Source organism: Hippopotamus amphibius, chromosome 8 (assembly GCF_030028045.1).
Source record: "Hippopotamus amphibius kiboko isolate mHipAmp2 chromosome 8, mHipAmp2.hap2, whole genome shotgun sequence".
In the NCBI taxonomy this organism is placed as follows: domain Eukaryota; kingdom Metazoa; phylum Chordata; class Mammalia; order Artiodactyla; family Hippopotamidae; genus Hippopotamus; species Hippopotamus amphibius.
The window spans coordinates 9,813,256-9,825,722 of NC_080193.1; the positions used below are offsets into that span (position 1 = coordinate 9,813,256).

The 12,467-nt window shown below is 55.9% G+C and overlaps 1 protein-coding gene across 1 annotated transcript; it reads right to left on the reverse strand.

Moving 5' to 3' along the window:
- Positions 1 to 1,097: 1,097 nt before the first annotated feature.
- MMAB (metabolism of cobalamin associated B) lies at positions 1,098 to 12,280 on the reverse strand. Its single transcript, XM_057743796.1, has 9 exons — positions 12,114 to 12,280; positions 10,615 to 10,676; positions 8,677 to 8,770; positions 5,936 to 5,993; positions 3,976 to 4,048; positions 3,626 to 3,723; positions 3,225 to 3,289; positions 2,924 to 2,983; positions 1,098 to 1,495 (listed from the first exon to the last, which is right to left on the reverse strand). The coding sequence occupies exons 1-9, from the start codon at positions 12,227 to 12,229 to the stop codon at positions 1,396 to 1,398; spliced, it is 726 nt and encodes a 241-aa protein (XP_057599779.1). The 5' UTR covers positions 12,230 to 12,280; the 3' UTR covers positions 1,098 to 1,395.
- Between the last annotated feature and the right edge of the window lie 187 nt (positions 12,281 to 12,467).

Here is a 12,467-nt window from a genome sequence, read left to right on the forward strand (position 1 = left end):
CTGAGTGCCCGCCCGCCCGACACTGAACCGCCTTTATCCTGTTCTGTACTGTTCTCAGTTCTGTTCACGCAGGCCCGCCGTGCACCAGCCCTGGCACCGACCACCGGCCAGGGCCACTTCCTCAAGGGTTTTCGCTTTCACTCACAGTCACCTGTACCTCAGCCACTTTGCCCAAGTCCAGGAACGAAAGGACCCAGAAGGCATGAGACATGATGTTCCTTCAGCAAAATGAGCAGGTAAGGTGGTCAAGGACGAAAGCAAAAGCAAGCACAAAACCCATCGTGTTAGCGTCTGCTGACTGCTGGCAAGGATGGTGGGAGGGACCAGCCTTCCCGAGCTACAGGCTAATAAATGATGGCCGCGTGGAGTTCACCAGGCATTTCCGCCCTGACCGTTAGCGAGAGCCTGCCCTCCCCAAGTCGTTTCCTGCAATTAGCGGCATGGAATCTTCAGGCTCTCAGGGCTGCTTCCTCGCCCTCCATAAATATCCCCCTTCCCAAGGACACAGCTGGCACTGGCAGTGTCGCTTCATAGCAGGAGGGAGCAGCGGTGACAACTGAAATAAAATGCAGCTGTGGCCTGGACCTCAGAGGCAGAAGTCAGCCAAGTGCAACATCAGAGAAGTCAGTCTGGTCTGCATCAGCCTCGCTGGAAACCTAAGAGCTTACTGTCTGAAGGTGAATGCAGTCCACCTCTGACCCTGGTCACCACCTGTCTGGGCAGGACATGCCCTCCTTAAAGTGGCGATGTTCCTCTCCCCAGGGTCTCCGTTCCTTGATGGACGAAGACTCCCCTTTAGAGAAGATTCTCCGGGCTGTACCTTTGCCACGCATGCATTTCAGTCCAAGTGTTTCCGAGGCCTTGCCTGTCAACCTGCAGCCAACCTTCCCCCTTGATGAGCGGCTCAGAGGTGACTAAACTCCAAATCCTGTCTGCCTTCCCCTTTATAAATGTGACATTTAAAGCCCCTTTGGCACAGGTAAATCACAATTACATTTCCAAGGGCCTCTGGTACCATTCCAAATCCTTGGACAGCCAGAGCTGCCAGTGGAGGTCCTCCCTCTCTCTCTCTCTGACACACACACCCACACAGCTCAAGCCTTTCCCACTTTTATTTTTTCTGCATGGCTCCTCAATGAAGCGATCACTTTATCTTTCCTTCCTGCAACACTGAGTTCACTCCCACTTCCTGGAAGGCTGAGGAGAGCCTAGGGGAGGGAGGCAGGATTCTCCACCAGCTTTGGCTCTGCAAGGAAGCTGAGTCTGGACAGGAGACCAGCTGCCAGCCCCTCTGGGTGAGATCTTCAGGAATCAGGACATGAGGGTAAAGTCCTCCCCCACTGTTGTCACTGTGGAGGGGTCTGCAAAACTCTTTTCCCATTATTTCCAAGCACCTCAGGCGCAGTCCGACGGGTCATTTTTCTTGTATATTTTCTCTGGATTCCCCTCCTTCATGGCTGTGTATCTGGCTAACGTGAAGAGATAGTCGCTGAGTCTGGAGAGGCAGAGGGAGGCAAACGGAATGATCTGAAATGAGAGATCAATGCTAACTGGGTCCTCCCTCTATTAGCCTTCAAGGAGGAAATATCAATCACGCGCCCCTGGAGCACCGGGCGGGACAGCGCGGGCTCAGCCAACCTGGGCTTGATGGATGGCGCATGAGGCCAGCTTCCCAAGAGCCCAGCGCCCGACTCTGGCGCCAGGGCTGGGGCAGTTCCTGCAGGGCAAGGCCACTACCCCACCTGACCTCACAGGGCTGGTGACTTCAAGCCACTCCCTGGTTTCTGTGCCTTCCAGTGAACAGACCAGTGCCTCCCACACTGGGGCATCACACAAGTCATCTGGGGATGCTGGTGACACGCGGATCAGATTCTAACTCGGGAGGACTGGCTGGGCCAGGCCCAGGGTTTGGCAGGTCTACCCTGTGTGCCCCTGTGCTGCTGTCTGAGAACCACCCTGTGAGCGGAGGGAGGCTGGAGCAGGCGTCTCAGCCTTGGCACTACTGGCATTCAGGATCCCTGGTCACGGCTGGGAGGGGGAGCTGCCCCGTGCATCGTAGGACGCGGGGCAGCAGCCCTGGCCTGCAGCCACTTGTCTCTGGACACGGTCAGAGGTCCCGCTGGAGCAGCTCTGGTCTGGAGTGTTCCAGCAGGCTAGACCCTAGTGCCGCTCTCCCTTCTTCCTCTGACCCCCCGGGGGATGGGGCCTGTGGGCAGGGGTGAGTGGGGAGGGAAACAGGAGAGGACACAGCGAGCCTGCCCCAGGGGCTGGCAGGGAGGGTGCAGAGCTGCCCTATGCTCTCCCTTGTTTCCATGCCAAGCACGGACCCCACCCTCCTCTCTCCCTGCTCCAATCCTACCCCGAGGCCAGCTCCACGCCAGGTCCTGCTGGAACCTTCGCTGACCCCCGCCCCTCCTGGAACCATGTCCCCCTCCTCCTCCTGTCTGGCTGTCTCTCTGGGAGTGGGGGGTCGGGGAGTGGAACAGACTCTGCTCTGGGTTCCCCCAAGCCCCCTCCCCACACAGGGCTGTCACGTGCTCGTTTCTCACCTGCGTGGGGACACCTTCCTGGCTAAGGGAACGCACTGGCTCGGCCCACACAACCTACTCAACTGGAGGTCTCCTCAGGGTCGCTACTGTGACGTGAACAGAACAGTCCTCACTCCCCTGGGGCACACTGCCCTTCCAGGAGGAAAGGAGCTGGTCAGGACCATCAAAGCCCAGGCCATGTCCTGGGGGAGGAGTGGTGACCACATTAAGGGGCCAGGCCCCCGCCTCGAGGTCACTTTCTGGACCCTCAGGCGGCTCCCGGGGTCCCTCTGCTCTCGGCCCCAGCCTGGCCCACCCTGGAGCCGCACGAGCCAGGGCTGGAGCCACGATGTGCCTGCGTTTCCAGGGAGACTCTCCAGATCCCATGTGAGTACCTGTTTAAGAACCTGGCCACATTTGCATCCGTTTCACCCGACTGGACAAGAGGCACCACGCTAGAAGGGGAGGAAACAGCGTCATACTACGTTTTGGGCTCAACACGCGTGGGCCCCAGGGCTGCGTCCCGAGCCAGCATTGGACTCCCACTTCTGCCTTGCCAGCTGTGTGCAGACACTCTAGATGGTGCTGTTGGCTGAGCGCCAGTGACATGGCAGCTGACACAAACTCTGCTCCCGACGTGCTGTATCAGGGGTCACTGTCTCCCCGCCCAGGTCCCGCTCCCAGGGGCCCCCATACCGTCTCTCAGCTCGGCGGCACACAGCCCGACAGAAATGCAGTGCGGAGCTGCTCTTGCCTCCTGACTGAAAGGAGAATGTGGGCGTTGGCTGGAGGGGCAGAGGGAGGATGCCCACTGCAGGCAGGGAGCTCGGATGGACAGGGGGACAGGCAGGCGCCCCACCCCCGCCCCCGGCAGTGTTCTGTCTCCAGGGACCCTGCTAGGGCACACCCACTGGGTACCCCTCTCCAAAGCAGGCAGGGCTAGAAGGGGATCGGTAAGGGTCTGGAGGGCACCTGGGGGCAGGGGGACAGCTTCTGTCACTGTTAGAAATTAAAGAGGGGATTCCATCACTGCCTGTGTGTTTTGGTCGACATACTGGCCCACAGCCACCTCCAGGCTGAGGCAGCCCGGTACCTACCGGCAGGATGAAAGCCGTGAGCGGGGGCAGCTGGCTGGAGTATCTGTCGATCCACTGCTCCAGCTCCAGGGTAGGCCCCGCCTCGAACGTGGCATGTTCTGCGGAGCGAAAGAGAAGGCCACTGCCCCGGCATCACAAGGAGCCCACCCGCGTCCCTTCCACGTGGGTGCCTCGCAAACCACCCCGCTGGCTCAGAGGGACCTTCTCTCTCAGGCTGCACAGGCCAGGCTGATGGGCTCCCAGGTGACACCCAGGAGAGGGTCATCCCCCCCCCGCCCCGCAGCCCCCCATGGGCCCAGGCCCCCGCGTGGCCCTCTGAGCACACAGGGTGGGTTCGGGGAGAGAATTACTTAAGTGAGCCTCCCTGGCTGAGGAGCGCGGTGTCGCCAGGGCAGAGCCGACGTCCTGCAGGCAGCACTGGATCTGGGGGAGGAACGGAGAGTGGATGAAGACCTTGTCTCTCGGGCCAAGCAGGTGCCGCGCATCCACGTGCAGGGACTGGCCTGCCGGGGGCTGTCAGACCTCTCAGGAGCCGGCATTTAAAGGGTAATTAGCAAACTCTGTCTGAACCTGCAGCACGTCTGCCCTGTTGGGAGGGGACCTGGCTCCGCTGGGAACATCTGGGTCATGCAGATGGTGAGTGTCAGGTGCCCAGGAAGCTCCTCACCCTGATCCGCCTCTCCCAGGTGCCGGAGCCCTTCGAGGTCTCTTTCTTTAAACTGACAGCCTTGGTTTTCTAACCTGTAACACTTGGGCCGAGAGACCCAAGGTGACAGTGCTTTTTAAACTATACAGGACAAGGCTGTGCCCTCTGATGAGATGGCCACCGTGGCAGTGTGCCGGGAGCAGGACACAGTGGGTGAGAGTAGACGCTGCCCGCCAGGAGTGGACTGGAACCCTCCTGGGCCACCACACAGCAGACTCTGGGTGAGTTACTTGACCTCACGGTGTCTCTGTGGCTTCCAGTGGAGAGGGGCGTCACAGTCCTACCCCGTTGCCGGCCACCTGCAGCGTCTACTCCAAGGGCTGGAGAGAGGTGGCCCCAGTCTGGGAACCGGATCCCAGCCCCAATGATTCCTGGCCGTGCAGCCTTGCACTGAGCCTCGATCTTGTCCTCTGTAAAACGTGAAAGCTGGCTTCTGTGGGGAGAGCCGGGAGCACACCGCCTGGCCTTCCACAGGCCCCAGGGCAGCCCCCGGGGGCCAGGCTGGGTGCCCTGAACAAGTCACAGCCTGCGCCCTCAGGGAGCCCAGGCCGCACTTCCGGTGATGCCCGCCTCTAGAGGTAGACCTGCAGGAGCTGTGGAAGCCTGGGAGAGGCACCAGCTGGAGGCGGGGGTGGCCAGGGAAGGCCCCAGAGGAGGTGATGTTGAAGCTGTTCCCCAGAGGACGTGGTCTAAAGCAAGGGGGGCTCACCCCGCCACTGCCCCCACCCCCGTCTGTAAACCCCGCTCAGAGCTGAGCACAGCAGACAGAAGTGACCGCTGTGGACGCCGGCAGCTCCTCACTGTGAGGCGGAAGACCAGCCTCCCTCATGCGGGAGGTGCCTCGTGCACAGGATGTCCCAGCAGCTTAGGCCTCCCATTCTCTGTAGCCCCTCACCGCCCTGCGTCTGCTCCCAGGCGCCCCAGCGGGCTCTGGCCTGGCCTGGAGGACTGAGGCGGGCTGAGGGCCGGCCCTCCAGCGAGCAGCTGACTCAGGTCAGCACGCAGACTAAAAGCCCGGGCACAGCCTCCATGCTCTGGAGGTGGCGGCCCTGCCTCCATTTCTGAAGTCCTCTCTGTGGGCCAGAAGCCCTGCTGCTTCTCAAGGAACAGAACAGTCATTCTAAGAATCCTAGGGTTCCCCGGCCGTGGGCTCACCGCAACTGGGCCTTCCGGGTCTCTCCACCTCAGGGCCCCTGACGCTTTGGCCCAGGTCCTCCTCTGTGGTGGGGGCTGTCCTGTGCGTTGTAGGACGTTTAGCTGCATCCCTGCCTCTACCCACTCGATCCCAGTAGCAGCTCCACCTCCAGTGTGACAACTTAAACATCTCCAGACGTTGCCCTGTGTCCACTGAGGGGCAGAACTGCCCCGGGCTAAGACCTTCATATTTCCTTCTCTGAAGCGAGCCTCACTCACCACTTGCCTGTGAGGGAGGCTTTTCTCTGTGTGTCCCCATCTTATAGATGAAGAAACGGAGGCTCACAGAGGAAAAGTGACCCGTCCCAGGTGACGCAGAAAGGAAGTGACGGTCAGCTGGCAAATCCAGTTATGGCCACCAGGCCTTGGGGTTGAAAAATCCCAGCTGAGGGTAAGACAGTGTTACTCACTTTCTGAAGCTCTTCCGCAAACGGGTGGCCCTTTTCCGCAATTAATTCCATAGCAAACCTATGAGGAAAAAGAGAAAAGAATTTGCTTCGAATGTAACATCCCCAGGCCCTGTCTAGCTGGAAGGCAGTGCATTCTCAGGTGATGGGCCGTGTCCCGACCTGAGCCGTCACCGGAAGGGCATTCTTTTCTTGCTGACAATGAAAGCATCGTAACCTTCCACGTGGTCGCGGATATTTGTGTCTCATCACTCATCCAGCCGAAAGCTCCTCTCTCAGTGCCTACTCTGGCCAGGTCCAGGTGACTCAGTATGAACAGAGGTGACACAGGCCCCATTCAGCAGGACAGGGAGATGTGAATCGGATGTCACACGACTGACAGGGAAGTTGCAAACTGAGGTCAGTGCTCTGGAGGAAACAGTGAGAGTCCTGGGATATTTGGTCTTGATTAGGGTTCAGGGAGGGTTTCTGGAGGAAGCAGTGCTGAGGTGGGACTTTGAAGGTTGAGTAGGAGTTCACTGGTAAGACTGGGTGGGATGGGAAAACCAAAGTGTCCCCAATGCAGGTCAGGACAGTGACTGTGGCCTCCCTCAGAATGCCACACCCCCTTCTGTACCAGTCGGGGTCCTGGCTGGGAACAGACAGCGGTGTGTTCTAAGGGTACCTGGAGGAAAGCTTCGCGAAGGCACAGCTAACAGAGTGGGAAGGGTTATAGGAACTGCAGATGGACGGCAGAGGTGAGTGAAAGCAGGAGCCTGAAGGGGCAAGGGAGGGTCAAAGGCGCTACGGACCCTGGAGAGAGCTGCATTCTGGGCGGAGGCCACCACCCAGAGAGAGCAGGTGGAGAGCCCTGCAACTGCCAGAGCCACACTCGCCTGAGGATAGGGTCACACACACCCACACCCCTCTCACCCTTGTCCGATCCCCTGCTGGTGCTGCCTATTGGCTGGACCAACCCGAAAGTCAGAGAACAAAGGAATCGGGATGAGACCATCTCCAGGTGATAAAGGCCAGCCTCTTGGGCACAGGAGAATGGCTTTGAAAGGGCAAAGAACTACCGCGCATCTTCTAGCCCGTCTTACAGTCAGAGTTAAAAAAACACACGTGTAAGCTGCCCGGCGTTGGTCTTCCCCTCTGGACGGTGGGGGGGCAGGGGGGGCGGGGAGGCATATGCCTCAGGCCTGGCGCATCAGAGATGTTCGGAGTTGCTCCTCGAGGATGTTCCCGCGCCACAGGCCGGCGGGAGGCACCTCCGCGTGCTCACTCCACCCCAGCTCCCACCACATGTGGCTGCCCCTGTAGCCCCTCCAGCTGTCTGCTCTGCCCGCTGCACCCCGCACCCCGACCGCCCCCGACTGCCCCTGACCGTGGGCTCCATGAAGGCAGGGCTGAGGCTCCCCACTCCGCAGAGCCTGGCACACGCAGACACTCTGCCAACATCCGAGGACGGAAGACCCCACAGATGAGCTCTGGCCAGTCCCCTGCCCACGTCACCGGAGGGGCGACAGCCTGCTGCTCTGCTAATTCCAAACAGCTGATGCTAGAACCCGCCTTCCCGCCCTTCTGCCCGCTTCACCTTGTGTCCGCTCCTGCCTCTCCACAGCCTCACCACACACACCAAAGGGTCTGCCCTCTCTACTCTGCTGGCAGACTAGCGACACCTCCCATCATCCATGCTGAAAGCCTCACTTAGGCCCGTCACTGAGAAATGGCAGCCACGAACAGGTAGGGTTTAATAAGAATTATGATGATAATAATACCTAGCATTATGATTGGCGCTAGGTACTGCCCTAAGAGGGAAACATGGAATTCTCTCCTTCCTTCCATCCTCACAAGAACCCAGTGAGCTTGGATACTATTACTGCGATCATTTGACAGAACAGGAAACTGAGGCTCAGGGAGGCCAGGTGATTTGCCTGAAGTCACAGAACCCAGGCCTGTTTGATTACCATGACCTTCACCCACAAGGCCGCATCAGAGTTCGGGAACCAGCACTTTCCGTAACGGCCGCTCACACTGCCAACAGCTTGCTGAGTGTGGTGGCCTACACTTTGTTCTCAGATTGTTGCTGCCCCTCCCACCCCCACTCCCACAACCCCTGCACTGCTGTCCGGTGTGTCCATGTGCCTGGCTCTGGTCAATGAAATGTGAGCAGAGGTGGCGTGTCCCTTCGTGGAAGCTTTGAGAGTCAGCGTGATCTCTCCTCCCCCTGCCACAAGTACTGGCGTTGTTCCAGACAGAGGGTGTCGCACTGGCCCAGGTCCCAGAGTGAAGGCCACGTGGAGCAGAAACACACCCCACCCATGATGGGCTTGAGCTAAGATGATGAAACACGCCTTTGGTGGTGTAAGCCATGAGATGTGAGGGTTGTTTGTTACCCCAGCATAGCCCGGCCCATCCTGACTACTTCCCCGAGTCCACCTTCTAAACTCTGGCTGTTACAGCTTGTTTAAAAAATAAGACTCACAAAAAAGGATCATGTCTGATGCACTGTGTACTGTGCTCAACTCACCTGTCACTTAGCATGTGCACCTCAATGGCATGCACATCTGAGCGCAGTGAGGGAGCAGGGATGGAGGGGTGAGGCAGCGTCACCCAGGGAGGGACAGAAGCCGCAGGCGGAGGAAAGTTCGTCAAGGGCCGGCAGCCTCTGGGACGGGCCGGCTCTCTGGGGGACACACATCAGTCACGCCCACTAATGACCCACTCAGACCTGACCTCAAGGCCAATCCCGTCCGCCTTACCCGATGGCTGAACTTAATTCATCTGTGGTTCCCACCGCTTCAAACACCTGGTCGTCTTTGGGTCTCCTTTCTCCGGTGAAGGTGCTGGAAAACCCTGTGAAAAATGTTTTGCCGCCCAAAGAGTTAAAGGGTTTTTTTCCTGACACGCTCTTTTCAAGCATTTTTCCACTTGAAGTATAACATACACAGAAAAAGTGCTCAAATCATAAGTATACAAGCTGATGAATTGTTACTAACTGAAACTGACCTCTGTGACCAGCACTCACATCGAGAAACAGAACACGAGCCTCACCCTAGAAGCCCCCACGTGCCCCCTTTCAGCCACTGCCCCCCTCCCCAGGGTAACAACTGTCCTCACTTCTTTCCTGATACGCTTTATTTATTTATATATTTATTTATGGCCACACCACTCAGCTTGTGAGATCTTAGTTCCCTGACCAGGGACTGAACCTGAGCCCTAGGCAGTAAGAGCTCAAGAGTCCTAACCACTGGGCAGCCAGGGAATTCCCCTGATATGCTTTTATTTTAAACTTAAAAATCATGTACTAACCATTTTGCTAAAGAAAGAAAACATACACGCCCACATTACATCCACATTGTAATGATATTTCACACAAAATACAAGTCCTCTGTATCTCGGCCTAGGTTACATGTCCCACCTTCCTCCCCCAACCAGCGAGAAAGAGAAAACCCACTCCTGACACCTGAGAGCTGGCCTGGTGCTCCCAGGTGGGCTGTGATTGAACACAAGTGACCCCCCAGCACACCATCAGATGGACCCCTTGATGACTGGGAAGGACGAACGCCAAAAGAAGGCCACTCCATGATCACATGTGAGCGCAGGAGACTGTCCAAACTGACAAATGTGACCAAACACGCCCCTTTCCCGGCTAATGGGATGATGATTTCTTTATCAATTACAGTTTGAGCCCTTCTCTGCCCCTCCCACCTTCTAGATAAAAATGATTAAGGTACCCAATGACAACTAGCCCTGTTTCCTGACAACATCCGATTCACAGCAAAGCCCCACTCCCTCGAGCTCTCCCCAGATCACTTGAGCACAAGCCCAGTCCAATGCTGTGCTCTCTCTCTAGTTGTAAGGGGCTAACTGACCCTTTTTATTTGACTAGATTGTCCCTGGAGTCTTTGGCTGGAGAATATTGGCACTGCCTTCTATTTGTCATTCCTTTGCATCTTTTCTTTTTTTTTTTAACTGTGGCAACATCATATACATAACAAAAATTGACCATTTTAACCATTTTTAAGCGCACAACGGCATTAAGTACATCCTGTGCACCTGCGGCATGCAGAATCCTAATTTCCCACCCAGGGATCGAACCCGGGCCTCCTGCAGTGGTAGCCCGGAGTCTTAACCACTGGACCGCCAGGGAAGTCTCATGTATGTTTTTATCTTTTTACTACATAAATATGCCCCCCTAAGCAATAAGTACTAGTGATCTGCATCGTTTTAAACTTGAGAAAATGGTATCATACCATGTTCTTCTACATCTTTTTTCTGTATGTTATGTTCTGGCATTTTTTAAATTCTCAAAGCAAGATATGCTTGTCACAAAAAATAACAGAATAGGATAAAAGTACATACAGGAAACAATGAAAGCCTGTCTGTTCATTCCCCTCTCCCACAATTCAATCTCTCTCCCAGGTAACAGTCCAAGGTGTGACCTTTCACAATGCATTTCTGAACACACATAGAAATATACATACACACACACACACTTTTATCCAATGGATTCCAACTATTTGGATTGTTCTGCAACTTGCTTTTATCACCTAATATATCTTGGGCATCTTTCATTTCACATCACATTTGGGTGATGCCTGTCACATCCTTTTTAATGTCTGCAAAGAATCTGGAAGAACTTTAAGATGGAATCTGCCATATCTTTCTTTGCATTTTTTCACCTGTTCCCATCCTACCTTTGTCTCCTGTTTTGGTGTAGATCTTGGGGACCTTGGATGTCTTCGAGGAAGGCTGTGGCCTAAGGAGAAATAAACATCAAGAGATGGTGAGTGAGGTTGGCGTATACAGTGGGGCACCTCCTTTAGTGGGTCACAGTTTGCCACCTGTACCCTCAGAGGCAGCACTTATCCCACCCCCCTCCTTGAGTCACTTGAAATCTTTGCCCTCCATTCCTCTTAGTTTTAAGCCCTTTGTGGGCAAGTTCTGTGTCTTGCCACACCTGTATCTGCAGAATAGCTGACGTACTGCGTTCCTCAATGAATATTGGCTGATAGAACTGATTGATCACTTTCCATAGTCTCTGCACTGTGCTAAGTGAATTACCGGCATTATGTCCTGAAATTATCCCTGGAATCTTCCCAAGCCCCAAAGGGAGACACTATGTATGATGTTCATTTTTTCTTTTTTTGGCTGCGTTGGGTCTTCGTTGCTGCCTGTGAGTTTTCTCTAGCTCTGGCGAGCAGGGGCTACTCTTTGTAGCGATGTGCGGGCTTCTCATTGCTGTGGCTTCTCTTCTTGCAGAGCGGGGCTCTAGGCACTTGGGCTTCAGTAGTTGTGGCTCGTGGGCTCCAGAGCACAGGCTCAGTAGTTGTGGCACAAGGGCCTAGCTGCTCCACGGCATGTGGGATCTTCCCGGACCAGGGATTGAACCCGTGTCCCCTGCATTGGCAGGCAGACTCTTAACCACTGCACCACCAGGGACGTCCCGATTTATTTTATTTTTGAGGAATCTGTAGCTCACAGGATGAGACTGACCTTCCTAGGTCACCCAGGGAAGAACCGGTAGGGCTGGGATTCTTGCCCAAGACTACCTTATTCCACATCCCCAAACCATTACCTCTGCTCTACCAAGCCAGGGACTCTTGAAGGGAAAAAGCCCTGGGCCATTTCCATACCATGAAGCTTCAAGTATACTCCGAATTGGAGAACTGCTGAAACAGGGTTCGAAAACTGGCATTTTCAAATACCAACACCTTTACTACAGATTTCAACATTAAAATGTGACATGAAGAGATTATTCAAAGGTTAAATTACTGGATCTATGAAATGTATTAATCCATTATTAAGTCAGGTTCTGAGGTCCGGGAATGGGGGGCAAGTTTCAAGGTATAGGGTGACAGCGTTGGTCAATCTCTGTCTTGAAGTATGAAGTGCTTTGGAGATAGGTTAAGATCCGAATTGAGGCTCCTCGTGATTGTGAAGCCAGGCAAGACGACCCTCCTGGCTCCCATGCGATGTGCCCTGTCCTGATGGATGCTGGACTTCGTTTGGACTTGCGACAAGAAATCTTGTTCTCTGGCTTCCACGGAGCCCACGTTGCCATGGTGACATCAGGACTAAAGAGGACGTCACCTGGCGATTGCTGCGGTGACCTCCCATTGGTGTGACGTAACCACGGCGACGACAGCATAACTCAGGGCAGGTGCCCGAGCTACCTTCCCAGCCAGGTACTCACCTGTCCCCATCTTCCACGCCCTGCGGGCCGCGGCTCTGGAAACGGGGACAGAATAGCTTGCGGGCGCCGAGGCACCCGCGGAAGCCAAAGCGACCTCCCGGGCCCCACACAGCCATGAGCCAGGCCTCAGTTCGGGGACTGACCCCGCCAGGCTCCCGTCCAGGTCCCGGGGTGACTCCACCTACCGCCGGCCGCGCCACCGCGCAGCCACCATCTTCTATTGGCCCGTGGCTCTCTCCCCAGGGCGGGACGCTCCCAGGGACTTGTTTCTCATTGGTTCACGGAAGGAGATGGGCGGGGCAACCTCTGAGGACTTGGTTAGGAACCGCTATTGGCCAATGGTCAAGCCAATTG